A 25,851-nucleotide genomic window follows, 5' to 3' on the forward strand; every position below is an offset into this window, starting at 1 on the left:
ATTAATATCATATGTATTTATTATAAATAACATCACAGCTCGGTGACTTTCACCGACGACGTCTGAATGACAGTGGGCAAACTTTTCGCTTCGCTCTATTCGCGTCATTCGTGCAGGGCCAAGATTTTCTACAAGATTTACAAGACTATACCGAACTTTCAATGACTTACAACAATGGGGTGGGGAGTGTACATTCATTGTGTATCCCTCTGCAAATTGTGCAACTGTAACGCTGGCAGCCCCTTGGGGAGGGGAGGGGGAGATGCGCTCATGTGATTGGCTGAAAATGAGGGCGACATCTGATTGGCTACAGCTAGGTCTATGTTGAGAAAACGCATTTGCGGATCTAGCCACAGCAGGGGTCAGGGGAGTCTCATAAATCCGTACACACATGTGAAGAATCCACAAACAAATGCAGTGCGATTGACAAATAAATAAACAGACACGTCGTTCTGCGTGCATTTGTGTGTCTAATTTATTTGTAAATCCTTCTGTGTGCATTTGTAAATCAAACATATTTGTAAATTGTTCTGTGCGCATTTGTAAATCTTTGTGTTTGCATTAGTAAATCTCTCTGTGTGCATTTGTAAATCGAACATATTTGTAAATTGTTCTGTGCGCATTTGTAAATCTTGTGTTTGCATTTGTAAGTCTCTGTGTGCATTTGCAATTATTGAGACTGATCTGACCCCATAGAAAGTCAGTGTTCAGGAAGTCACAAAAACAGTTGTTTGTCCGATCTGAAGGCTACTTCAGAAGGTGATCTAGTTTAGTACTAGCTTACAGACCACATTTTGATAGCTTTTTATTTATTCAACTATGTTATTTTTGGAATTGAGGACAAAAGATTGGCCATATTGTAGTTGTTGGATGTCAGATTTATTTACACATTTTTATAAATACATATATGTGAAGACAGTTGTCATTACTCTATAAATTATTTATTTAAAGATGCTAAATAAATAACCTTATACATTATTATTATTATTATTATTATTATTATTATTATTATTATTAACACCCACATCGTTGCACTACATGAGACAAAAATCGAATGTTAAGTATTACAACTACACATAAAATAAGGATTTTCTACAACACGTGGTGTTTGCTGTCAGATCTAAGAGCCAACCAGCTCTCTGATGTGGCGACAGCCAGGCGTTTCCCATCATGCACTGGGCCACGCAGTCGATGGAGAGCTCCTGCGGCACCTGGCTCTAAAATCGACAGCCGCATCGCTCTCGTGAGAGTATCGTTGACCACGTCTGCATGACGTCAGAGCAAATAATGATGTATTTAAACATTGAAGATTTATACTCAATGATGTAAAGTTTGGAGAGAGGTCTTGGTATTTTATCAATTTCAAACATATCCAACTTACTAATAGTGTACCAGCCTGTGTTGGTTTATGGGCAGCGCATCATTTAAATAAGTCATATCTGTCTGAGACATATTTGTAGTATTTGATATGGGTTACTGGTGCGTTTCTTGTTTATCTGTCTATAATGGGACATTTTCTGTTAAAGAAAAGTAAAAAAGAAAAACGGCGGCGGTGTATCTGTCGTGCGTCGACGTCGGACTGACGTAATTTCTCCCCGGCCTGTCATTGGTTTATATCGCCCCATCGGTTCTCCGGCAGTGGCCATGTTTGTTGATGTGTCATATCAAAGTGACTTGTTGGGGCTATCAGCTGGTGAGGTCGAAATCCCAAAGTTATCTCTGATCCCGGTTCTCTGGTTCCGCATCATGGAGTTTACGCATTCGGTGGGTGAGAATATAACCGTGCTGTGTGTGTCATGTATGACAGATGGGGGCGTTAGCTACGCTAGCTGCGGTGTCAGCTAACGCCTCTCTTTTCGACGTTAGCTTCGCGAGCTAAAGTCAGCAGTGCCTCCATACAATATGTCAGTCAGCAGTCACTTGTTTAATCTATTTGAACCACCCGTTTTTAGTTTGCTGTGTTACGTGAGGTGACGTTGACGTGTTTTCCTAATTCATTGTCGCGGTTCACTGAGCAGCGAGATTAAGTCCGCTTTGGCTGCGTTCAATGAACCGACGTGTTAATTAAACGGCTGTAACGTCAGATACAAATGGCTCACAACCCGGCCACCTAAAGGGTGTCTTTTATTACGGCTGGCAGCGGGCATGACGTTGACTACCTTTGACAGTGTGTTTGCATGACACCTGTCGCAAGAGCATCAGCGCCATTGTAACGTAAGGTGTGTTTTATCTGTTGTGCTTTCACTGGGTTGGGGAAACATGATATCACGTATCATCTTTCAAAGACAACAACTCATTGAGCTGTATTTTTAAAAAAAAGACTCTCTGCCAGCTATTCTCCGTCTCAGTAATTAATAACATGGTAGATGCTGACACAGCCATTTTCCGTCCAAGGGAATAATGGGTTCAAGCCGTGACTGGGTGTTTTCAGGCTGAGACAGGGCTGCTTTGTTTAATAACCTTTCCCGTAGCTTTAGTGAGCACCGGCTTAGTGGCTATTCGTATCCCTAGAATAAAGTTAACAAGAAAAGTGTCTTCAAGCTAATCCAAAAAGGTTGTATTTCTTGTTCTCAAAATTAAACATGAGAGAAACATATGTCCGTCTTGTAACGGCGCTTAGGAGATTCCTAATATTAGACAACGTTAGAAAACGTGTATACTGAAATCAAACATTGTACAGTCCTTTTCATAATTGTCTTATCCACCCAAGTGTATTTTACCATGCCCTCCTACTGAAGCGATGCTACCTTTTAAAAAAAAAAAAAAAAAATTTAAAAAAAAGTATATGCAATGAGGTTGAGTAATAATCTTAAATACTTATGTATGTTGGATGATATTCTGTGCCACACGCCCGCAAGTGTAACTACTTCACAAGTGTTGACAGGACCACACGTCTGAGTGTGTGTCTGTGTCTGTTGTGTATGTCTTTGAGATATCTAATCCTTTTGAAAACAGACAAACAGAGAACTAATATGAGGCGCAGCACATCAAAGATAAGATTGTATCTACAGACCAGAAAGGCACACCTTGCAGGAAGCACAGGGCTGCCGAACTGTTAATCCAGGAATGCTAGGCTGTTCACAGAAAACCTGCTGTCGCATGAAGTATGAAAACCGACATTTTTCTTTTTGTCTTTACTTCATCTCAGTCTCCATCTTTACTCTGTGTTTGCTTCTTTGTCGGTCTCTGCTAGATTTGAACCAGAGAGGGACCATGGAACATCCTGGTCCTGCGTCAGATACACACATGATGGAAGGATCAGAGGTGGAGTCGGTGTCAGAGGGGTTGCACCCGGCGAATCAGCCTCACAGCAGCGCATCTGACGTAAACCAGGAGGAACACATCTTTCATAACACTGCAGATGTGGCAGAAAAGTGCAGTCAGGCCGAAGATGAAGCAGAGCCTGCCAGTGAATTAATCAATGCTACGACGGATGTACCGACCGACATAAAGACAAAGTCGGGACCGCAAACATGCAGTCAGGAACATGAAGAGGGGAGTGAGCTGGCTGCTGATGACGGCAGTGATAGAAGTGCAGTTCCCGTGGATGGCGGGATACCTTCACTTTCAAATGAGGCTGGAGGAGCTGTTGTAGCCCCCATCACCACTTTGGATGATGTGGTAGAAAGCTCTCCTGTTCTTGAAGGAACAATAATAACCAAGTTGACCTTTAATGAAGTGAAGGATTCTAATGCCACCACTCCAGACAGCAACGAGCAGCCATCTGTCTTGATTAGAAATTGTTCCTCAGAGCCATCGCCTGCTGATGATAGTGGTTCAGCTGAGAGTCCATCATCCTTTTCTCTCCAAAGTGCTTCCAAGAACTCCTCAACCGACTCGACAACCACCTCTGGGTTCTGTAATGGCCCTTCTACGCCCAGTTCCGACACTGTCAGCTCCTCCCTTGCATCCAGCCCACAAACCAGTGCCAAAACCTCAGCCCCCTCACATCCATTGTTAAGTCCGTATGACACTGATTGCAGCCGAAAGCTTATCTCCCAAATCCAGCGTTCGCTGTCACAGGAGTCACTGCTGGATGAGCTAGAGTCAGAGCTCTTGGCTTGTCAGCTGCCTCAAGGGGAGAGTGGAGGTGAGGGGAAAGGGAGCCCACCCATCAATGGACTCCCTACAACCGAAGAGGACTGCATGGTAGCCTTTGAGAAGTGTGTGCAATACAAGTATACACAGCAAGAGAAGTCCATTAATAGGTAAACTGCTATTTCTTCACTTAAAATAAATGGTGGTCCATTTTTAGATGAATCTATGTCTCTGCTTTATATCCTGCCTAGTGTAGCTGATCATGTAGTACAGTACTTATCTTCCATTGTAATGGGTCAGTTTAGCAAATGATTAGCAAAGTTTCTAGTGGCTGTTGTTTTTCTTTCACTTTGAATTGTAAATCTGTCTTGATTAGGCAGCCCCGCAAGAATAATGTTTTAAAACCTAAGCAGCTTTTTTTTGCAGTTGTGAAACAGGACTTCCTGGCTAAATGACACACATGTCCCCTTTCTGCTCTTTCTTCTGGCCTAATAGACTTAAGCAGTCTAAATTCTTCAGTACGTTTTGCAGGTTTGACCTGTTCGGTAATGTATGCTTATGTGGTGCTTCTTTGTATATAGGCTACTTGAGGAGAACAAGAGGCACCAGGAGCTGATCCTGGGTATCTGTTCAGAGAAGGACGACATGAGGGGAGAGCTGAAAAAGAGGGCAGAGACAGAAAAGCAACACATGGCCACCGTTAAAAAGGTTAGCGGGTCTCTATGGTCTATTCACATTGTTCATGGTCATATGGCACCAACTGTTTTGGAGCATAAACACAAGGGATGTTGTCTGTATCTGTCCCTTGGTCCAAAACTGAGTATTCTGAAATAATGGGCTTTGTTTGTCCTGCAAGTCTCTCCAAGCTATTTGAGATGTTTTGTCTGACTTCCTGTCTTTGGCAGACATTGACTTTTGCCAATTGTGATAGCATAGCACCTGCATTTTTGCAAATGGTTTCATTTTTGCTTCCTCAGGTTTTGTGTTACGGAAAACCTTGCTCCACATCACCCTTAAACACTGATCAGAGCGTTGCTCTTGACCTGCTCCATGTGGGTGTTTGTTTCTTTGTTTGGGTGCGTTTGATTTGCAAAGCTAACCACCGGCTAGCACACCATGTCACGAGCATTCTCTATTCATTGGATCTGGTCTAGCATCACTGTTGCCATAGAAGGAACAATAATTGATTAATGCTCTCTTGGTAACGGCGCTTGTTTAAGCGTTGTGTAAGCTGAAGGGTGGAGGCAGGGTTTTTCATACATGCACCCAATGTAGGCTTTGAACCCTTTTTTCTTCTTCTCTTCAACCATTATATGTCATTATATTTGGCTCATCTGGCCACAGATATTTCAGCTGTCTCTGATGCCCAACTGCCTTCCTCTTCCTGTGCTGCTGTCTGAATTTATGTTGTCTCTAACCTTTTGCATCCTGTGGAGCAGGTTAACCCAGGTATGGCACAGTCTTCTATGTTGCCCAACAAGTTGCTTAGCCTTTATACTCCCTGTTTCTGCAGTTGGAGGGCAGGGTGGATGAGCTGCTGAAAGAACTTAAGGAGTCACGGGACAAACTGATTCTCCAGGACCAGGCAGCAAAGGCCGCCCTCCAGCAGATACAAAAGGACATGTCCTCCAGGCTTGAACAGGTACAACTGGTTTTTTGATGAGCTGCTCCCACTTAATTTTCCCCCAGTTTGACTCTTATTTGCATGACTCACCTTATTCTGTGTGTGTCTGTGTGTCTGTCTGTCTGTCTGAAATGAAGGTTCTATTCATCTTCAGATTTAGGTTATTGATAAAGCTGATACAGCTCAAATACAGGTTACTCGCAACTTGCCACAGTATGTGGATTTTTTTTCCCACACACTGAATCCCATGTGTCTTTTGAAGATGTTTGTACAAAACTAGCAGATGGATCTTTGCACACCAAACCTGTTATTGCAGATTCCTTGCAGGAGAGCACTTTTTTTATTTTATCTAATAGATTCCACACCTGGTTGAAACCACATAGGCCACCTTTCTCTTGACAGTTTAGTCACACTTCACAAGTGCCTCAAGGTGATGCCTGATGCATAAAAAGTGCTATCTATTTCCATTAAGTTATATTGTTAACACACACAACACTCTTATACAGTTGCTCCCTTCTTCTCTTGCTCTCCTTAAAGTCTGGCTTTTTAGACCTTGTAGTGAAGATTGGGTAAAAAGCATAAAACTAACTGATAAAATAAGAAATGAGCATCTCATTGGCATGAGGAATGAACACACCGGTGTGAAAGCAGTATTGTGTGCCCTGGTCACAAAAATGCTAGGTCAGTGAAAAGAATATCTATACCGGTAATTTAAATAATTGTTAGTTTCAGTCCGAGTAAGCCAAATATGGTGAAGAAAGTCTGGGTGCATTACTTAATGTGTACTAAATAATAAAGTAATACCACATGTTATACAGTTAAGTAAAGCAACAGAAAATGGGCTTCGTGACTGCTGCCAAGTGGAAGCAATGTTGACAATCATGCAGTTATCAGCAGTTTTGTCTCCATCTTTCATTACTTGGTTGAAGTTGCAGCAGTCTAATTAGAGTAGCCCATACATCTTCTCCACAGCCATCATCTTTTCGGTTTTCCAAAGGGGAATGTCACTTTAGTTTCTTCTGATCCGCTTCATGATCCAACGTACAGCTCAGTGACTGAAGTGGGGGAAATGGCATAAACCTAATTCATGATATAAACAATCATCTCAGGTGGGCAAGAAGTGTGACGAGGCACGCCAAGAGAAGGAGGCCATGGTGATGAAATATGTGCGGGGGGAGAAAGAGGCCCTCGACCTGAGGCGAGATAAGGAGGGTTTGGAGAAGAGGCTGAGGGAAGCCACCAAGGAGGTAGACCGCCAGGCCCTCAGAGGAAACCAGCTGGCCCAGGATAAAGGTCGTCTGCAGCAGCTGTATGACGCTAAGGTAAATACTAAGTCAGTTTTACCTTGCTAAACCATTTGGAGAAGGACATAAAGACTCAACATCTTTTATCATCATTAAGTTAACCTCTGACAAAACAAAAATATGTTCTATACGGTGCGATTGACCATTTGACCTAATTTCAGTGTGCTTTATGCTAAATTCATTGAATTTAGTATAATTTGCCACTAAAGGTATGATAAACATACAAGGCTGTCCCACTCATTAGTTTGTCATTGAAATTCTTTCACATCAAAGATGGTATCTTGCTAGTCCTTTTTACCCTGGATTTAGGTATCTATCTTGGCAGTGTTGAATATCCCACTCAGACCTTTTATCATATAAATATTGGGGAATTGGCAAGGGGAAAACATGAAGCTTTGTTTTTTAATAATGTTCTCAGCTCGGCTAAAGATCGGTTTGCTGTCCTCTCCTCTGATATGGTTTCTTCACCCATTTCTCTGCTCTCAGGAAGGCGAGGTGAGCAGGTTGACTCGAGAGGTGGAAAAGTTGAAGGAGGAGATCAACTCTCATCTCATCAAGGTCAAATGGGCCCAGAACAAACTGAAGAGTGAGGCGGATGCACACAAGGTAAAGCTACTTATCACGCAATCCTGTCGAGATTTAATCTACCTTTTCCACATGAAATTATTTCACAACCCAAATGTGCTCTATTATTGACGAGTCTGAACATGCTGCGGACAAATTTGAATCAACTGAATAAAAAGCTTTACATTTACACGTCTAATAAGGTTGACTACATGAAGCTGTTGCAGCTCCAGTATATATAGTTGATAAATTGCCCACATCAGTTTGAAAGATACATTTTTGGTTAATGTAATGTAAGAAAATACGCCTGTTTCAAAGATACTTAGTATTTCCCGGAAACGAATGACGTCCCCTTCAGTCATTCAATCTGCAGCTGTCTCATAAAAAACATGATTACTGTATATGTGTTCTTTGACTCAGGGGCAAAATGATGAAATGGGCTGAAAATGGTCTCGTAATGATCCTTCAAGGAAATCTTAATTTACATTGTAGCTGTTTTTGAACATTTCTATTAAGAAATATTGCTTTTTATGTTAACCTTCCTCAAAGGAAATGCATAACAATGAATGGAGGAAAAGGCAAAAGCTGAGTCACTGTTTGTTTGTGTAAATCACTCTGTCTGCACAAATTCTGTTTGCATTTGCCAGGAAAAAAACAGGAACATTTTGCAATTCATTTCATGGCTTTATCCAATAAAGGCTTTGCTTTGAAGTGAAATCCTTGTTGTTGTTTTTTGTGTCATAATTACGAAAGCATTTTTATGTTGTTTTATCTATGTGCAGGAAACTAAAGACAAACTTAGGGAGACCACTTCCAAATTGGCGCAGGCCAAAGAAGAGACTGAACAGATCCGCAAGAACTGCCAGGACATGATCCGAACATACCAGGTCTGTGATATTTATCACAGAGAAGTATTAGTTTGCTCATGACCAACAATGTGAGCAAACGTAAAACATCTCTGTCTGTATGAGAAACTAGGCATGTCTGGATTTGTAGATCGAGATTGCATGATTTCTTTAGTCAGTGTCACACTCGTGTGCTTATCAAAATCTGGGACTGCAGTCAGTTGGCTCACTGAAGGAACTAATCAAAGAATTACTGTAATCAAATCTGATTGGTCAGTGACGCATGAGGTAAACTAAATCTGCTGCATTGCATACTGTACTCTGACATACATAGACTGAATATAGCTGTTTACATATCTTTTTTTTTTTTTTAAAGTAGAATACAAACATAAACTGAACTTTAATTAATTCTGCTTCGGGGGAAAGGCAGTTTTCATTTATACCTTGTGATGGTGTTAGAGAGCTGCCTCAGATTTCCCTGTGTGCTAGTTTGAGCTATTGTATTCACCAGTAGTGTGTTTATAAGCAGAGCATACACAGACAACAGGGACTGCATATGACAGGACAAGACTTCAAAATGAAACAAAAAAAGTGATGAAAGAAAGTGGTGATTACAAAAAGTATTGTTGGCACATTTCATGACGTTTAATAAGACCAGAAAAGCCCCAGAAATCTTTGTTGCAAACATGGAAACTATTATGTTGGTGTCTCATTGTCCATTATCAGATGCTTTCTCTCTCCCATGCCTTTTTTATATTTCACACACCTCTCTTTCTTCAAGGCTCGCCTGGTCTTCATGTCAGCCCCTCATTCATTGTGCAGTCTCTCTTTTACCCTCATCATTGTTGTCTTGTTTTTATGCCCCTCCTCCAGGAATCGGAGGAAATCAAGTCCAACGAGCTGGATACTAAACTGAGGGAGACCAAAGGAGAGCTGGAGAAACACAAGCAGGAACAAACAGGCCAATTAGAGGTGCCAACCACTGTGCACACATACAAACACGTTCTCACACACATGTTATCACAATAAGCTCCGCATTTTATTGTTGGTCAATAATTATTCTAGTTGCTTCTGTGTGACGATCAACCAGAAATGAAAAAAAGAATACAGGTTTATTATTGATTCAAAATTACATGTACATTATCTTCCATTATTCATCCTTTTGTTGATGGTCGTCATGCCAGCTCATCTAGTATTGTTTTATTTATTTTCAGCTGTTTTAATCCGTTTGAGAGGAGTAATTGCCTCAAATAGGAATGAGTACCAAACTGGCACAGAGGCTCTACAGGCAGACATGCATGCACACAGGCACAGACTCCATCAAAACACAATGGCCTGTTTTTCTCTCTGCTTCATTCTGAGGGGAATTACACTTTAAAAATAAATGGCCTAGAAATAATCAATATGAAGCCGCGGGTTTCAACAACAACACAGTGGACGTCACTAGTTTCTTGTCGTCATTTCACAGCCTGGTTCATTTATCCAGGGTGTTTACGTGTCCTTAGAATTAAAGTCACAACTATCGGGTCTTAGAAGTCAATAACTTGTCTTAAATTTGAGAGTTGAGCTTTAATGTTTGATTTGGAGCATAAAAAGATGAATCTGATTAACTTTAACACTGAGGTGATGTACAGTATGTTGTGGTCCGATCACTGTGTTGCAGATTTGTTGGCCGTGTTGAATGAATTGGTCCAAATCTGTTTTGATTTTAGTATATGTGTTCTGCTCAAGTTATGATGCAGCTCCGTCCTAAATAATGCAATAAAAAACAAAACGGTTGGGTTTCCATTACTGGTGGGTGTTACCATTAGAATGAGAAGGGATGAATTGAGGTAGTAGACTATAATTTACCAGACTGACATGTTGTCTTGGATACCGCATGCTACTAATAGCTTCTTGGAAAAAGTGTGCCATTAATGGCTTTGATCAAAAGATGAGACAAAACATTATTACACCTTGCCTTCTCAAACGCATCTGCAATGAAATTATGCTAAAATGTTTTCTTCCCAGAAATAAATTGTGAGGGTTAAGTTGATGGCTGAAACCATTGAACTGAATTGCTCATTGGTAAGAAACCATTTTTAGAATTCGGTGTGCCTTTTACATTTAGAATTCAGAGGTTCAGAAACAGAAATTGCATTTATGAGCAGACTCAAAGTAAGAACCGTAACAGTGGACACGTATCTAATGTCGAACTTAATGCGTCTGGCAGATACACCGAGTGAAGGCCAAGGAGCTGGATGACTTGAAAAGGAGTTACAAAGAGGGCATGGATGAGCTCATTACTCTTCGAACCAAGGTTTGTCATACAGATAAGTGTGTGCGTGTGCGTGTGCGTGTGCTTGCTTGCTTGTGTGCGCGCACATGATATCAGAAGATGTTGAGGTTAATCAAGGCTGTGTTGTTCTGCAGTTAAAGTGTCTAGAAGACGAGCGTCCACGCTGGGAGGACGAGCTGAGCAAGTACAGGGAGATCATCAACCGGCAGAAAGCTGAGATCGGGCGGCAGAGAGAAAAGGTGGAAGATATCACTGCACTCCAGGAGCAGCATGAACGGTACAAACACACTCTCACACCGATCCTGCAGGAGCAGCACTTAAACTGCAAACCTAATTGGTTTTGATACTACAGTGCACACTGTAATGCAGTTCTCCCCCTTCTTTTTTTGCAAGTACCTTATTGCAGGATTTAAAGATAGGCCAGGGACAGATATAGCACACGGGGCAGGAAGGGACTCGGGTCCCTCTGTGGTTGTGTGACTGCCGGCCATGTGCGGATGACTTGATGGAGAAACTTGTCCTCTTATCAAAATTGTGCTTTCTGTGTGTTCCATAAGTAGGTGGTGCCAACCCAAATAGATTTATGCAGAAGCTTCTCAAATGTTTGTTTTTTTTGGCTGTCACTTTAAGCAGCAGGACATTTTTCCACCACACGCACAACATTGTTTTGTTTTTGGCAAGTAAAAATAACTTTGTCACCAGTTATTTGTTCCATAGGCAACTTTTATTCATTTTCAGCTAGCCTATAGCTTCGTGGTACATATGAATGCCAATGCAACACGTTTTTTATTTGAATTAAATAATGGATTACAGATCATTGAAATAAGAGTGAACCATTAATCATGTACTCATTTTTCTAATATTTCTGTCCTTCATTCAATAATTTGTTTCTTAATTTTATAAAACATTTTTTTGCATTGGATAGTTGTCTTTTATATATGATAAAACAACATTTAAATCTTGATTTAAATTGAATATGTATATGTGTTTTAAATATATATAGATAGATGGTACGCATCTCACACACATACACCTTGCCAATAATTCTTTTGTCCCGTAGTGATAAACAGGAGGTCACGTCTCTTCGTGAGGAAGTGGACGGCATGTCCAGCCAGATGGCTGACCTCCAGCATGACGTACACGGCAGCAGAGAGCGTGAGGCTGAGTTATTGGGCTACACTGAGAAGCTGAGCAGCAAGAATGCCCAGCTCCAGTCTGAGAGCAACTCACTGCAGTTTCAGTTGGATCAGCTCAACAGCAGCTTGACAGAGCTCCAAGCAAAGCTGGAGGAGACCAACAGGCTTCTAGATGACAAGGTCGGGCCCGTTGGATCACACGGAGTTATGTAGAAGTGGTACACAGCAGCTGAGTTGTCTGACCTAGAACATGCAGGGTCCTTAAACGGATATTCTTTAGCTTAACATTCAGAAGAAAATCTTAAAATACTTTGTGCTATATTTCTTTCTCTATTCAATAACAGGTTGCTAGAATGTGTATTTTGTTTTAAAATCAAGTAGCCAGTGTCACAATATCTTGCCACTCTATTCATGTCTGTTATTGAATAATTAGCCTCATTTATCTCCCCGTCTCTGTTAATCCCGCAGTCACGGCTGCTGAAACGGGAAGAGGTGCTGAGGCAACAGGAGGTGCAGGGCCTGCAGGAGGAGCGGGCAGCATTGCAGACAGAAGTGGCTCAGCTAAAAAACAGTGTTGAAGAGCTGAGGGATGAGCTGGTGACTCGGAAAAGGAAACAAGCTGCCAACATCAAAGACCTCACAAAACATCTAACACAAGGTCAGGAAACCACCTAACTGTATATTTATGTGGCTCCTTACCCCGTTTAATGTTCATAGCAAAATCCTACATGTGACCATTCAGTGACAACAAAACCATGTGATGCATTTTTCCAATTGGCAATGCATGTTTTCTGTTGAAACACACCAGTTTAGAGTGTGGAGCACTGAAGATGCAGTAAAACATTGTATCTTTGTAAAAAATGTTGACACAATAGATTCTTTACTGTAATGTGTTTGCTACTTGGAAGCATCACAGCTGGTATTCAGTGCCAGCCAATATCTACAAACAGCACATCCCTCTTAAATGTATTTCACAAAATATAGGATCTGCATACAGCATACCGTGTCAGAATTACTTTAAATTAAATTCTATTCAAATTGCAAGCGTTCAAAAACTAGTTTAATTTCTAGCCCTGCCAAAATTGCCACTGTGCTCCATATAAGAATATGTGACAAGTGAAAATGATAGATTTCCTGTTTCTTATCATCTAATTGTACTTTACTGTGATCTTTATCTTTAATATATAATACCTTGACTGACAGTGTCTTTTACTCGGCATTTAAAGTCGGGTCACACATGCAGATTAAGAGGAGAGAGTGCCGGGTGATTAGAAACGAGGGAGATGGGAGTGTACAGATAGGTGCGGCGTATAGAAAGCTAATGTTCTCCTCATGCCAGGATTATACTTAATAGAGTGAGCCAGCTTCCCCTACTGGCTTCCATGTGGGACACACACAATGACCTGATAGGGAGAGTTGAGGTTATATGAGGGTACTTATTCAGAGTTAATGTTAGTGTTACCTGCAGTAGATGGTGGTCAGCAAAGCAAAAAAAGGAGCACCTAAAAAAATAAATAAATAAAAAACCACTACCAGTTTAAGAATATTTTCAATGCTTTACCTTGTTGACGGCCTTTTCCGATGGAGAACTAAAGCGGTTATCAATACTCTCTCTAAAGCCAACAGATCCTTGAAGAACATGCGAGTTGCTCGTCTACTGCTGCCTCGATTGGTTGGTTAGTTTGTTATTGTGTGACTTTGGTGAACCAGAAGTAATGCTTTAAAACTACAAAGTCCCACAGTAACACAAACAGAGTAACAAGCTAGCGACTCGTGTGTTCTTGTGATTTTGAGAGCCTAGGTGACAGCTTCAGTTCCCAGTTTAAATAGGCCATCTGACTTTAAGGTAAAGCAGTGAAAATATTCAGAAATAAATTCATATTGTTCTATTTTGGAGGCTAAAATACTTTTTACCCGTACTGCATTGTCTGCTTCTCCAAACTGGGGTTGTGCGTGCGTAGGGAGTACACTGACTGCATAAGTACCTCATACAGCCCACTTAAATAATCTCAACAATCCCTTACAGGGCACTCATTTCAGAGCTATTTTCTTTGCAATACGGGACCCAAGGACATTAGGAGAGCTTGTGGTCGTTCATCAGTGTTGCAGTTAGTCTCTGACTGCGGTAATTTTAAGCCTTTGATTATGCATGAAAGATATGCTGAGCGTGCACTCTTCTTCAAAAAGCAGCCTGCATCACCTTTTATTGAGGGAGACACCTTCACAGAGGAAAACTCTGAGTTCAGTCAAGCAGTTGACTTTCATCTTTCCTTCTTGTGGGCTTCTGCCTCAAATAATTAGTGTGTACGTTTTTACTACGCAGTTAATTTTTGCACGGCTATTGTATGTTTTTGAAGACACCGTTTCTCGCACAAGGCTAGAGTTGAGGATTAGTTGAGGAATTAATCAAGTTTATTAACAGGACTCTTCCAATTCAGTTTTCATAATCAATGAAGTTATTTATTAAGTGAAAATTCCAGATATTTCATTGTTATAGCCTGCAAAATGCAAATATCCACTCACTTGTTTTTTATTGTTATGATTGAATTTTTTTTATATTGTTCAGACGAGCAAAGAGAATATTTTTTGACACCACTCTTGTGTGTCTGAAATGTCGGTGTTAAAATATTCTCTCCAGTTCCCTTTTTTAAGCATAGAGTGCTAAATTCAGTTAAGTTATACTTCATTTAGTTAATAGACATTTTAAAGTTCTTTACTCTTTCTTTACGTTCCAGCCCGTAAGAGACTGGAGCAGGTTGAGAACGGAGGCTACGACCGGGATGCCAGCAGTATGGGCAGTCGCTCAAGTTCCTCAGGTACTCCTCCTGGATTTGGTTAGTATTTAACACGGGCAAAAGTAATATCATAAAAGACTTTTCCAATATTTGTCCTGTAAAGTTTTTATTTTTCCTCTGGTGTTGTCAAATGTCCCTCCAAAAAGGGAATAATAAAGTTTATTTTTGTAAGAAATAAAAGCTCACAGGTTGATAAAACATGGCCAAAGTCACAACAATGAACCATTTTTCTAAGTTCATCATGACCTCCCCTCCATTCCCCAGGCTCCTTGAATGTGCGCCATGTTGTTGACGAGCGGTCTCCAGAGAGCCAGTCCGGTTCCTCGGTGGTGGTCGTGGACAGCTTCCCAGAGGTCGACAAGACCGTGCTCGTGGACCGCATTGTGCGTCTGCAAAAGGCCCTGGCGCGCAAGCAGGAAAAAATCGAGTTCATGGAGGATCACATCAAGCAACTGGTGGAGGAGATCCGCAAAAAGACCAAGTGAGTGGCATTGACCAGGACACGGAGCACAAGAAGGGAGATGGCGAGAACATTTTTATTGCTTTCTTTTACTGCTATAAACAATGCTGAATTCATTTTCGGGAGCAGTTTGACCAGAGAACGCAAGGTGTTCAGATGTTACCGGTGCAGTGGATGCTGGTATATTGTGCTCAATCAATACTGATGGATAAAGTTAAATGCAGTGTTTCGCAACCATTTTGACAGCCTTTCAGTACTTTGACTTGTTTCATAGGTGCTAAAGAACAAGCCACAAGCAGCAGCTCTTAAATTAGGAGTAAATTAACTCCTTAAATTAAAAGGAGTTAAATATAAAATGCAGAATGCTCCACCACCACTCATTATATGACTTGTATGAGAGCATTAACTTTCAAAGTAAACTTACCAAATATATAGTGGTACCCCGAAACATCCTGTGGAAACTTGTTCGGACACAATTTGTGTGACCTGAAAAGTAGCAACATCTCATGGGACCTGTATCAATAGCCAGAGAGCAGTTTCTTGCAGCTGTGTGGACGTGTTAAAGGGAAAGACTAAATGCAGTATATATTGTCTTAGTTACACATGTTGGTGTTAATAATGCAGATTGACCAATAGGAGTACTGAGTTTATTATATTTTAATATTCTTTTCAGTTGAACTAAATATTCAGGCACACCATACCTCACTCCCTGGTGTACCTGTGCTTCAGCTCACCTTGATCGGACAGCATATGCATACACACAGTTTATTATGATCCTCAGATTGTAACTCATGCACCTCACTTCGGATTCGTGACAGACTTCACTCGGAGCTACTGAAAGTCAAGGGGGCTGAATGCATCAGTATGGATCCTTAATAAGGTGCCATCCATATTCATAGTCATCACCTTAGCTGAAGAGACGGTGTGAAGGTCATTACAGCTATTTTAAACACATCACTGCTTTATGTGCAGGTTAGGCCTTGAAGTGGATTGTGGACCAATGTCGGGATAAATGGGGTGTGGATATGATTTCAACATGACAGAGTATCATAGTTTGAATCAAATAGACTTGAAACATGTTCCCCTTCTGAGTAAAATGAGGGAAATTGTATTAATTGATCAGTATAGATCACTCCCAACTGTTAATGTTCTGCATCATGTTGGCTCTTGCTGCCAGATTCTATTTAAAATGCTCAGAGATATCAATCACTCAATTACTTGATTCTACTTGGATCATCCCACTGCTCATTTCTTTTGTCGGCTACACACTTGTATTGAATCCATTAGCCTCAACCTACATTCAAGAGTTAAGATTGAGGACGAATCCCACGGTTACTGGGCTAAATTTAGCTCAGCGAAGTGTGTCGGGGGAGGGGGGGTATTGCACATCCCAGAATGTGGATGTGCATTTGTCCTTTTTGCCTTTCTGTATCTATCCCTCCAGGACAGCCTGGTGAAAACGGATTTCACTGTAAGCCTGAAGCAGGTGATGAATTAAGAGACGTAGATGTGGAAGGGACAAAGGACAAATTGTGAAAGACAGGCTCCTGTTTGACTTAAGCTTCCAGCCCCGTACATGATCATAGCAGTGTTTTTGCATCTTTAAACTTATTTATTCTTAGCGATTGCAACAATTTATGACTTAATATATTTGCATAGTGGAAGGAGATATGTTTGTGACCCCCTGGTTCAAGAAGTAAATGTTCCGAGATGCATTTCTGTAAGAAATATCCAATCACACAGCTAACAACTCTGTTACGTGCTAGCCGCAGACATTCAAGCTTTATTTGAGAACCTCAATAGTAGGTTTGAATGTAAAAGAAACTAAAATAATTCCACAATCCGTACAGCCTCACCTCTTTCCCCCACATCAACAGTGGGCTCATGGGTATTATTTAGAGCCGGGGGTCATACTAAAACTTTAGGCCTTGACCTAAATGATGGTTACATTATTTTTCTTTCACCTATCATGCAGCCATTCAATATTTTTGGTGGAATATTCATGTGCTGCTAGAAAGTCAAACACGGGTCATTGGCTACAATGCTCATACAGTATATGTGATTTGTAGTAAATTAGCTAAAAAATGCAGAAACGGCAGCATCATCCCTCATGGGCAATGATGCCTGTCCTTCAGTAGCCACACCTGCTTATTATGACCATTAAGTCTGAATGGGCTATTCATGTGACTTGAAGAACAGGAGGAGGCCTTCTGTTCAGGAGATGCAGACGTATATTTATTTAGAGAGCACCCCATTTCTATCTTTTGTTTTGTCGGTAGCACTGGTAACTGCAAATCAGGGCAATATATGCTCTGTTGTTGGCTATTATGGATCCACACCTGCTGCATGTGTTTATTATTCAAAATATTGAATATATTTCAAGTTTTTGTTTTTTTAGGATTCCTGTCCCTCTACACTAAGCCTGAGTAGCTTAGTGTTTCTTGATGCTTTTGATTTACGTATAAACCTATGCAAAAACTATGATTGTATTCAGACTTGATTATAAAAATCAACATTTATCCAGCATGTACAGTCTTCAATCTGAAACAAATAACAACCTTTTAAATATATATTTTTTTGTTATTGCCTGAAGTTCTGAATCGGATGAAGATAAAACATACAAACAACGACCGGCAGCATATCTTTTTTTCCCCTGCATTTTCTCTCGCAATTATTTGGGCACAGTTTCTAAGTCGCCTTAAGAACTGTCTTTTTAGTGTTATGTGGTCTGACACAACATATCCAAGGGCTGTACTGCACCCAGAATTGCCGCCTTCACTTCGTGCACGCTTGACTTGCCGCCCTCATTGCTTACACACTCTTCAGGTGGAACCAAAAGGACATGCTACTCACAAATTCATAAAATCATTGTCTTGCTCACACCCCGGCTGACCTCTGCATGCCATTCAGCGCACCATGTGGCCACAGCTTTAATTTCTGTCACTTTTTTTTGTTTTCACTAAACACTGTCGTGATGGAACTGGGGTCCAAATATGGACCCTTGCAAGTCTAGTCAGAGGTAAGTCTTATATTGTGTGTGTGTGTGTGTGTGTGTGGACGATGTATGATGGTGGCTTTCTTATGTAGTGCTTCTATAGCTACTGTATCATTTCAGTTTTCTTGCACCATAGCCGTCTTTGTTTTGTTTGTGTGCATACAGTTTTAGGGGTTGTGTAGTGCATACATATTGGGTGGACTTCTGTGAAAGACCTACAATACCGAGACAGAAAGCACAGTAATTGATTAAATGAAATGTATGATTAAAGATTGGACTTTTTTTCCACACAGAGTGGAAGTAAGAGTAAACACTGAGTACCAGTATTTGTTGTATCCTCCCCTCCTTCAGAGTGGACTTACAATGTATTTTATATATTTATAAATTTAATATTTTCATTTCATGTCAAATGTTGATGAATGCTTTCACATCTTAATGAGGTTGGAGACTTGTGTGTCCCAGGCTGCTGCTTGAGCGGTTGTATCTCTGTATTGGACACGACTATAAATGCAAGGCATATTCTAAAATGTCTTAAACAGAAGTCACTGGCATGCTTTCAGCCTTTTTAAAAGATCTCTTTCACAATATTTGTACTTGAATAAAATGCCTTCTCTTGACAGGAATAGATAAACAGCAGGGTTTTTTTTTTAACTTTCACTTTGTCCCGTATGAATGACTATCCCATTTAGTCTTGGCATTTAACATTTATAGAGAGCAAGTCAGTGTAATTGCGCAATTGCATCATTCAAATTACTGACTTGTTAAAGAACTTAATGTAGTGTATCTGTGAAGCTCAGTTCCATTCGTCACACGCAGAAGCAGCTTAGAAAGGAGATATTCTTCAGGCTGTAGTACACTTACAGTTTGCCTTTTTCGTTTGTGTCATTTATGTTTTAATTCATGAAAGCTAGGTCATAAATTGGTAGTTGTAGTCATAGAACATTTAGGTATTCACCTCTGATGAATCTACTCTCTTATCTTCTTGAGAATCCTCTAATAAGAATATTTCAGCTCTACATGTCAGTATGCATTTGAACTAAACGATGCCAGTGGAGGGCTGCATATTGTTGTTTCCAGACGTACAGCTGGGTTGAGAGCCTGTTTGAAATATGGATTACTGGCCCATCTCAAGAGAGTTACAGGAGACCTTTTCTGTAGGGCATTACCTGATCCTCTTCACCTCTCCCACACGCCCACGTCTTCAAGAGAAAACTAAGAATACAGTTGCAGCCGTAAAAGCTTTTTGGTTCCAGCATTGTACGTGGTTTAATTGATCTATTATAACTGGAGCCAACACTCATTCATGGCAGTAGACATACACAGAAGACATTCTATGAATGAGCTTCACACACTAATTTCCTTAACCATCTCCATTATCTTGAATATTGCTTTCTGTTTACTTCCCTTCGGTTGCAAATTAAGACAAATATAATCATGTAGGACGCAGTAATGAATTTCAGTCACAATGGCGTCTCTCTCTTTTTTTCCCCCCACCCCTCTGAATAGAAACACGCGAGTTGTCATTGTTCTCTGGCTGCGTCGGCAAAAATGGTCCAACAAGATGTTTAGAACTGTTAAGCTAATGAATGCTCTCGCTGAGAACAACATGGATTCTCTTCTCTCACAAACAAGCTTGTAACACTGTATTGTTACACAGATGAAAATGTTCTATGACCATGAAGATTATTCTTATTTTCTCAGGCGCTCAGACAGACGATGTAGTTGATTTAATTGAATCCTTGCCGCCCCCTCGAATGCTGCCCTCCCCATTACCCTTTCTTATCTGACTGGCACAAGAATTATCTTTCCAGCTATGACTGAATTTATCCCGTGCACGAGTTCAACAAGACATCCCACTGAAATGACTATTCTAGAAACGTCTGTTGCTTTCGCTGCTGGAAACGTTTTTATTGCACAGTATGAGCTCTCCATGCTCCCACCTATAAATCCCACTTTCTCAATTTCCTTCGCTCAACAATCTGCAGCCGAAGCGGCGCGTTCACTTCGTTTTCCCCTCCTTTTTGAAGCACACAATTTGAGTCCTCCCCTTCTTCCCCACAGAATTATCCAGAGCTATGTGCTAAGAGAGGAGTCGGGGGCCCTCTCATCAGAGGCGTCGGACATTAACAAAGCCCTTCTGGGCCGGCGGGGAGGCATCATGGCTTCGCTTTACACCTCGCACCCAGCGGACAGCGGGCTGACCCTGGACCTGTCGCTGGAGATCAACAGGAAGCTGCAGGCTGTGTTAGAAGACACGCTGCTGAAGAACATTACTCTGAAGGTAAGTTCTCCCCCAGCAGGCATCATACTCCATTAGTGTTGCGCTATAAATGCACAACAACACTAGCAATGTGTCAGTTTCTCCAGCTTGACTATTTAAGTGTGCAGGCGCGGCCTTCACCATTTAAAAAGAAGAAAAGAAAGTCTGTGTTAGGTTTGGTGTGTGATAATAAATGTAGATTATAAGCACTATGTATATACAACACTATTTCATTATTCATGCATATGCCTCTCATAGCATTAGCAGTTCAGTCTTTTTTTTTTTTGTCCATTTTTCTTTCTAAAAATATGTTTTGAAGTCAGTCTGCGAGACTGATGTTTTACTGTAATTGGGTATTATTAACTTATTAGTGTCCTGAGCTTGTGCCGACTGAATTTTTCTTAGCATTTAGATTGAGAAAATGTAGCTCACTTTCTTTTAGGTCTCCTCACCTGCACCAGCCCAGAAGACTGCAGGATCCCTGGATGGCTCTCCTGTAGCACAGTACGAACTGCAGATGCAGAATACTGATACTCAGTTTATTTCTTAGGCCCGGGCATCGCAGCGAATGTACTCCCGTGCACAAGCAGTGACTATTCTTGGGTTCCTTAAAGCATTTTGTGTTCAACATACACATCACTTGCTTTCCCTGGTCTTTAACTATTAACTACAACAAATCCTGATGCAACGACTGTTTGGTTCGTTCTGCTCTAAATTATTTTCAAAAGATGACACCATTGCTTGAATGCTAGTCAGAGAACCTCCTTTTTGAATGAATTTCAAATACCGGCAGTCCCATCAGGACAGTGTTCTCTCAGGTTGTCTCTCAACTATCTATTTTTCCAGCGATGACATGTTGGGAATCGCGGTCTAATTCAGAACCTGCATTATTGATGCTCGTGCTAAGAAAGGAAACTGTGCCCCAGTGAAACTGAGACGCGTTTCTCCTCCCTTATTGGTTCATGATCTGAATAGTTTATTTAAGCCTATTTTCACAGGATTCATCCTCGTTCAGCCAGAGCGTATGTGAGCTTTGTCCGGGCTTCTGCACCTGAGGGTCTTTTGATAATGTAATTGAATCGGGATTTCAACTGAACCAATTGTCTGGTGTGTTAGCGTTAAATTAATGAATCCGTTCCACTTCTCAGCTCTCGCCTGTCTGAAGAGGTGATGGAGCCAGATGTCCACTGTACCTAGATGAACCAGTAGTGCACGGACAGCGGCACCCTGTTCTGGCTCATTTATTACCATTCCATAAAACGCAGTCGCTATACAAGGCTGTATGTACTACAATGCAACCCATTCATTGTGTCAAACCAATGCCCAATAGAGTGGGTGAAAGCGTCCCAAGGTGAAGCAAAATAGAGATAATAGAAAACCAAAAATATTTTAATGTGCCTACATAAAGGAGCCAAACTCTCAAAGCGTTCCACTAATTGTTGCAGCTGTGTCGCTGTGCTCTATTTGCTCTTTAATGTTGGCACATTAGATGCGTCATTTATAACAAGCAGATTCATACTGTTTTTATATTGTGAACTTATCTTAAAGACACCCTACGTACAAACCTAAATAAGACGATAAATTGTAATGTGGGAGTATTGTCTGACAGCAAATATTCTTTCTGTGGATGAAAGATGATTGGCAGTAAGCGGGAAGTAATTATATAAAAACACTCAAAATGGGGGCGATAAATTGACAATAAAACAAAAGGCTCTGACAAAGCCGAATTAAGGCTTCACATTTCATGTGATGGATAATTTGGCTGTGGCAATTCTCAAGTCTGCGATGACTGTTTATCATTTTGCATGACAATTGATGGCTGTGTGATAAGTGGTTTCTTCAGGAGGTACGATAATGTGCTCTGCTATTTTCAATCACACTGGATAGAAAACACTTAAATATTAATTTCTTTCAATTAGTATCCATATAATAGTTTTCTTTTGACCTTGTTCTGTTTTGAAGTCATTCACACTTTCAAACACCATTTTTGTTCTCGTGAAAATGCTTTCTTTCCAGAATATTTTCACAAATAAATTGCAAAAAAGCTTCAGGAAAGTATTGCACTTCTTTTCTCTATTATTGCTGCTAAACAGCCACAGCACACCATATTCTGATGTATTTGAGTCTAAAAGTGTTCACTCTCTTTTACAGGAGAATCTGCAGACTCTGGGGTCCGAGATCGAGAGGCTCATAAAACAGCAGAGAGATCCTGAGGATGGAGTAAGGAGGAAGTGACAAAGCCAGGAAGAAGGAAATAAAGGACCAATAACTACTTAAACTGCCAACACGGCATTTTTTTGAAGGGACAGGAAAATGTAAGATGTGCACACACATTCTCCCAACACATAGAATGTTTTAAGTGCCAGTAGCAACTCCGGCTGCTTTTTGGAAGACCTCTTGAACTCTGTCCATTTGGTAAAAGTGTGTGTGAACTTTCTTGTACTGTTATTCCATTCACATTGTAACACCTCCGGCAACACAACAGATCTTCCTCTGGCTAACGTGCTGAGCCTCGCCAAGATAAAACTCTTCAGGCCAGTTGCTTCAAGCTTGAAAGTCTAACTGTCTTGTCAACTAGTTGATGCCATAATTATGAATGTAGAGCAAAGTCTACCAGGGAAGTAGTTAAAAAAAGACAAACACTGATTTGCCAATGAATCCATCCCATAAAGGAGACATTTGTCCCCTCACAGCTCTGTCCACAGTACAGTAACTCCTCTGAAATAAGATGATCGTCGGCCAGCATGGTCCCGATATCCGTCTGCCAATAAGCCAAATGTATTTTTGTAAAGCTGCTTCTTCAGCATCCCAACACAGCACTCCAAGAAGTAAAAGTGAAGAAGAAGAAAAAACAAACGCGTCGACCCTGGCTTGTTGGGGATCTTGTGTGCCACATTTTTTTTTTCCAGCAACTTTTGCGCTGCACAGCACTTACGGGCCGAGACACGCCCATCTGTGTGACACCGGTGCTCCACTGAAGGAAGCACACGGCTCTCTTTGCAATGTTTAATGCAGCAAACAGCACTATGCCATCAGCGTGGAAGTATCCCAATGTTAAGCTGTGTTAAAAACAAAAAGTAGTTGAAATTTAGTGGCCATTTTGAATGTGATTTTTCTTTCTTTTGTTTCTTGGTTTCTTTCCATTTTTATTTTTATCGTGCATATTCACTGAAAGCTTTCTTAGAATGTTTGGCCTTTTTGCTTTTAATTTTAAATAATGAATACCTAGAATATTGCTACCTTTCCTTTACTGATCTGAATGAGTAGTACCAACGGGCAATGACTTCTCCTCATCAGACATGAGCATGTCAAGCGGTTTGTTTCAGCATCAATAGCATTCCTGATATCAAACTGTGGACACGGAGCTAATAACCCCTCGTAGACACTTTCTTTGCACCGTGTGCGCAATATGATCTGGTGAGAGGGAAGAGACAAAAATGTTCAGGTTCTTTTATCACACTTTTTTCTTTTCTCGTGTCACTTCGTCCGTTGAAGTAAATCAAGTGTAGAAGAATCAGACGGACAGGAGATCTGTAGCTGTAGCTCAGGAAAGCCAATGGAACCTACAGAAATATATCCAGGGACAAAGTGCAATGCTGTTCCTTTTTGTTAGTTTTTTTATTTCTATCTTGTCGTCTTTTGTTTTGTTCTGAATGCGTTTGTTTGCCAGTATACTGTTTTATGTGTCTGTTTTTATGCTTGTGTAAGTGCGACTGTGCAGGTGTTTGAATATTTAGTGTCCAACTTGTGTGTGTGTGTGTGTGTGAGTCTGCGTGCATGGCTGCATGTGTGCCTTTTTTTTTTTTTATATATATATAACCTCTCAAGCTTTTACGTTTACACCTTGTGAACATGCTTCAGCTCTCTGAGCTTATAAGATTTCAACAGACTTACTGTGAAGTTTGTTTCATCCAGAGGAGTACTGGTACACTTGATTTGCATTTAGACCAGAATATGTCAGACACACACACACCTGCAGCAGCTTCTGTCTCTCATTCACAGATCAGTTCAGTCTACCGCATACACAATATTAATGGTATGAAGCAACTAGCTTGATTGAACAATATTAAAGTGTCCTCGGTCTTCATCTGATCCGATTGCAGAAGCTGTCCCAAAGCATAAACCTCCATCTCTTTATTTACCCAATCAGAAACGTGCTTTTATGGGTCATGAATGGTTGCAGGTTGATCCCCTTCCCGTACACCCTGAGGCTGCGTTGAAATGGCCCACGGTGTGAACAGAGATGAAAGTTTCCAGGATTGAAGTCATGGAGTCCTTAATGCCTTGCTCTGCGTTTGATGTACCGCTGCTTTTACTTCATCCAAACTGATTTTTCTTCTTTTTTTTTTTGCGAGGTGGGATCAGCATGTAAACGTACAGACGGCACACCTGGAGATTACATCTAGATTCTCCTTGATATTGAAACTTGGTAGCCTTTTAACCTCGGAAAGGTTGCAGTTTAGGGTTTCTATCATGGCAGTTTATTATTTCAAAACGAAAAATAATCTGGATGCTTTCATGCACCTTAAACAATGGGCAAATGAGCTGCTGCTGACTAGGCGCAAATCATCGTGTGTTTCGTTGATTTCTTTACAGGCAGTAAAAATATCCAAGATTTCACACATTTCCACAGCCTTGAACGAAGCCATGCTGCAGCATTGTGTCAATAATACATTAATCATGTTTCCCTATATGGATATGATGAAATGGAGTTTAGTGTATGTGTGTGTGTGTGTGTGTGTGTGTGTGTGTCTCTGTGTGTCAAGGTGAGAGATTTAAATTGCAAGTTTGTCATTTTTCCTCCTGCTGTGCAATGATTTCCCCTTTCCCTGTTTTGTGGAATATTCAAACTGTGATTATAATATACATTTTGTAAATATGTCATTCTGTAAAATGATGAGTTGTTTTTAAAAAAAGAAAAAACGCGCTGATTCTGGATTATGTTTGTGTGTATATATGGTGTTTCCAGGGAATAAAAAGAGATGAGTCTTAACTTTCTCGTGACTGTCCCACAGTGGCTCATATGTTTTGTTTTTTGCTATACTTAGATGGACATGACACTAACATCTGCGGTTGTTGTTTTATTGAGTTACAGTGGAATGAAGTATAATTGAGGTTGGGACATTTTGCACAGATAACTTCTCACACTCAGAGTCTTTGTGGCATGCAACTTCAGGTCCCATTTTGCAAACAGCAGTGTCAGCCGTGCTGGAGGTCACGCATACCACTGCGCCACTGCCAGTCAAGCCAGGCTGCCTCTCGGATGATTTAAAACCCAACTCTATGGGAATACTCCCAAAAAAGTCCTCTACAGCCATTTCAATGTCGATGAAAGCCTCATTCTTGTGTAGCTGACGTAGTTCATCGGGGGCAATGGAGCTCCAATAATTATACCGTTAACATTATGGGTTGCAGCTAATCTGTAAATTAGTTATGTAAAAAGAATGCCCATCAGTTTCCTGAAGCGCAAGGTGAGGCATTACATTGTTTTGTTTGACCAGCGATATTCAATTTATAACATTGCAGAAGACAAAAAAAGATGCAGATCCTCC

General features: G+C 40.8%; 1 protein-coding gene across 2 annotated transcripts; it reads left to right on the forward strand.

The window, feature by feature from the left end:
• The first annotated feature begins 1,199 nt into the window (after positions 1-1,199).
• On the forward strand, positions 1,200-25,311 carry ccdc186 (coiled-coil domain-containing protein 186). Of its 2 annotated transcripts, none has more exons than XM_034558214.1 (16): positions 1,200-1,764; positions 3,194-4,208; positions 4,620-4,746; positions 5,552-5,680; positions 6,772-6,984; positions 7,453-7,572; positions 8,313-8,417; positions 9,249-9,347; positions 10,588-10,674; positions 10,788-10,930; positions 11,714-11,969; positions 12,258-12,447; positions 14,525-14,623; positions 14,849-15,065; positions 20,101-20,320; positions 22,451-25,311. In XM_034558214.1, exons 2-16 carry the CDS (start codon positions 3,214-3,216, stop codon positions 22,532-22,534), a joined length of 3,084 nt encoding a protein of 1,027 aa, XP_034414105.1. In that variant the 5' UTR covers positions 1,200-1,764; positions 3,194-3,213; the 3' UTR covers positions 22,535-25,311. The 2 variants fall into 2 exon arrangements, with proteins under 2 accessions (XP_034414105.1, XP_034414106.1); XM_034558215.1 differs by having other exon boundaries at positions 14,525-14,605.
• The last annotated feature ends 540 nt before the right edge of the window (positions 25,312-25,851 follow it).

The sequence above is a fragment of the Cyclopterus lumpus genome, chromosome 19, assembly GCF_009769545.1.
Source record: "Cyclopterus lumpus isolate fCycLum1 chromosome 19, fCycLum1.pri, whole genome shotgun sequence".
In the NCBI taxonomy this organism is placed as follows: Eukaryota; Metazoa; Chordata; class Actinopteri; order Perciformes; family Cyclopteridae; genus Cyclopterus; species Cyclopterus lumpus.

Coding starts and splice junctions, on each gene's coding strand:
- ccdc186 (XM_034558214.1), top strand. CDS start 3,214: ATGGAACATCCTGGTCCTGCGTCAGATACACACATGATGGAAGGATCA. Junction 9,348..10,587: donor AACAAACAGGCCAATTAGAG/GTGCCAACCACT, acceptor TGCGTCTGGCAG/ATACACCGAGTGAAGGCCAA. Junction 12,448..14,524: donor CACAAAACATCTAACACAAG/GTCAGGAAACCA, acceptor TTTACGTTCCAG/CCCGTAAGAGACTGGAGCAG.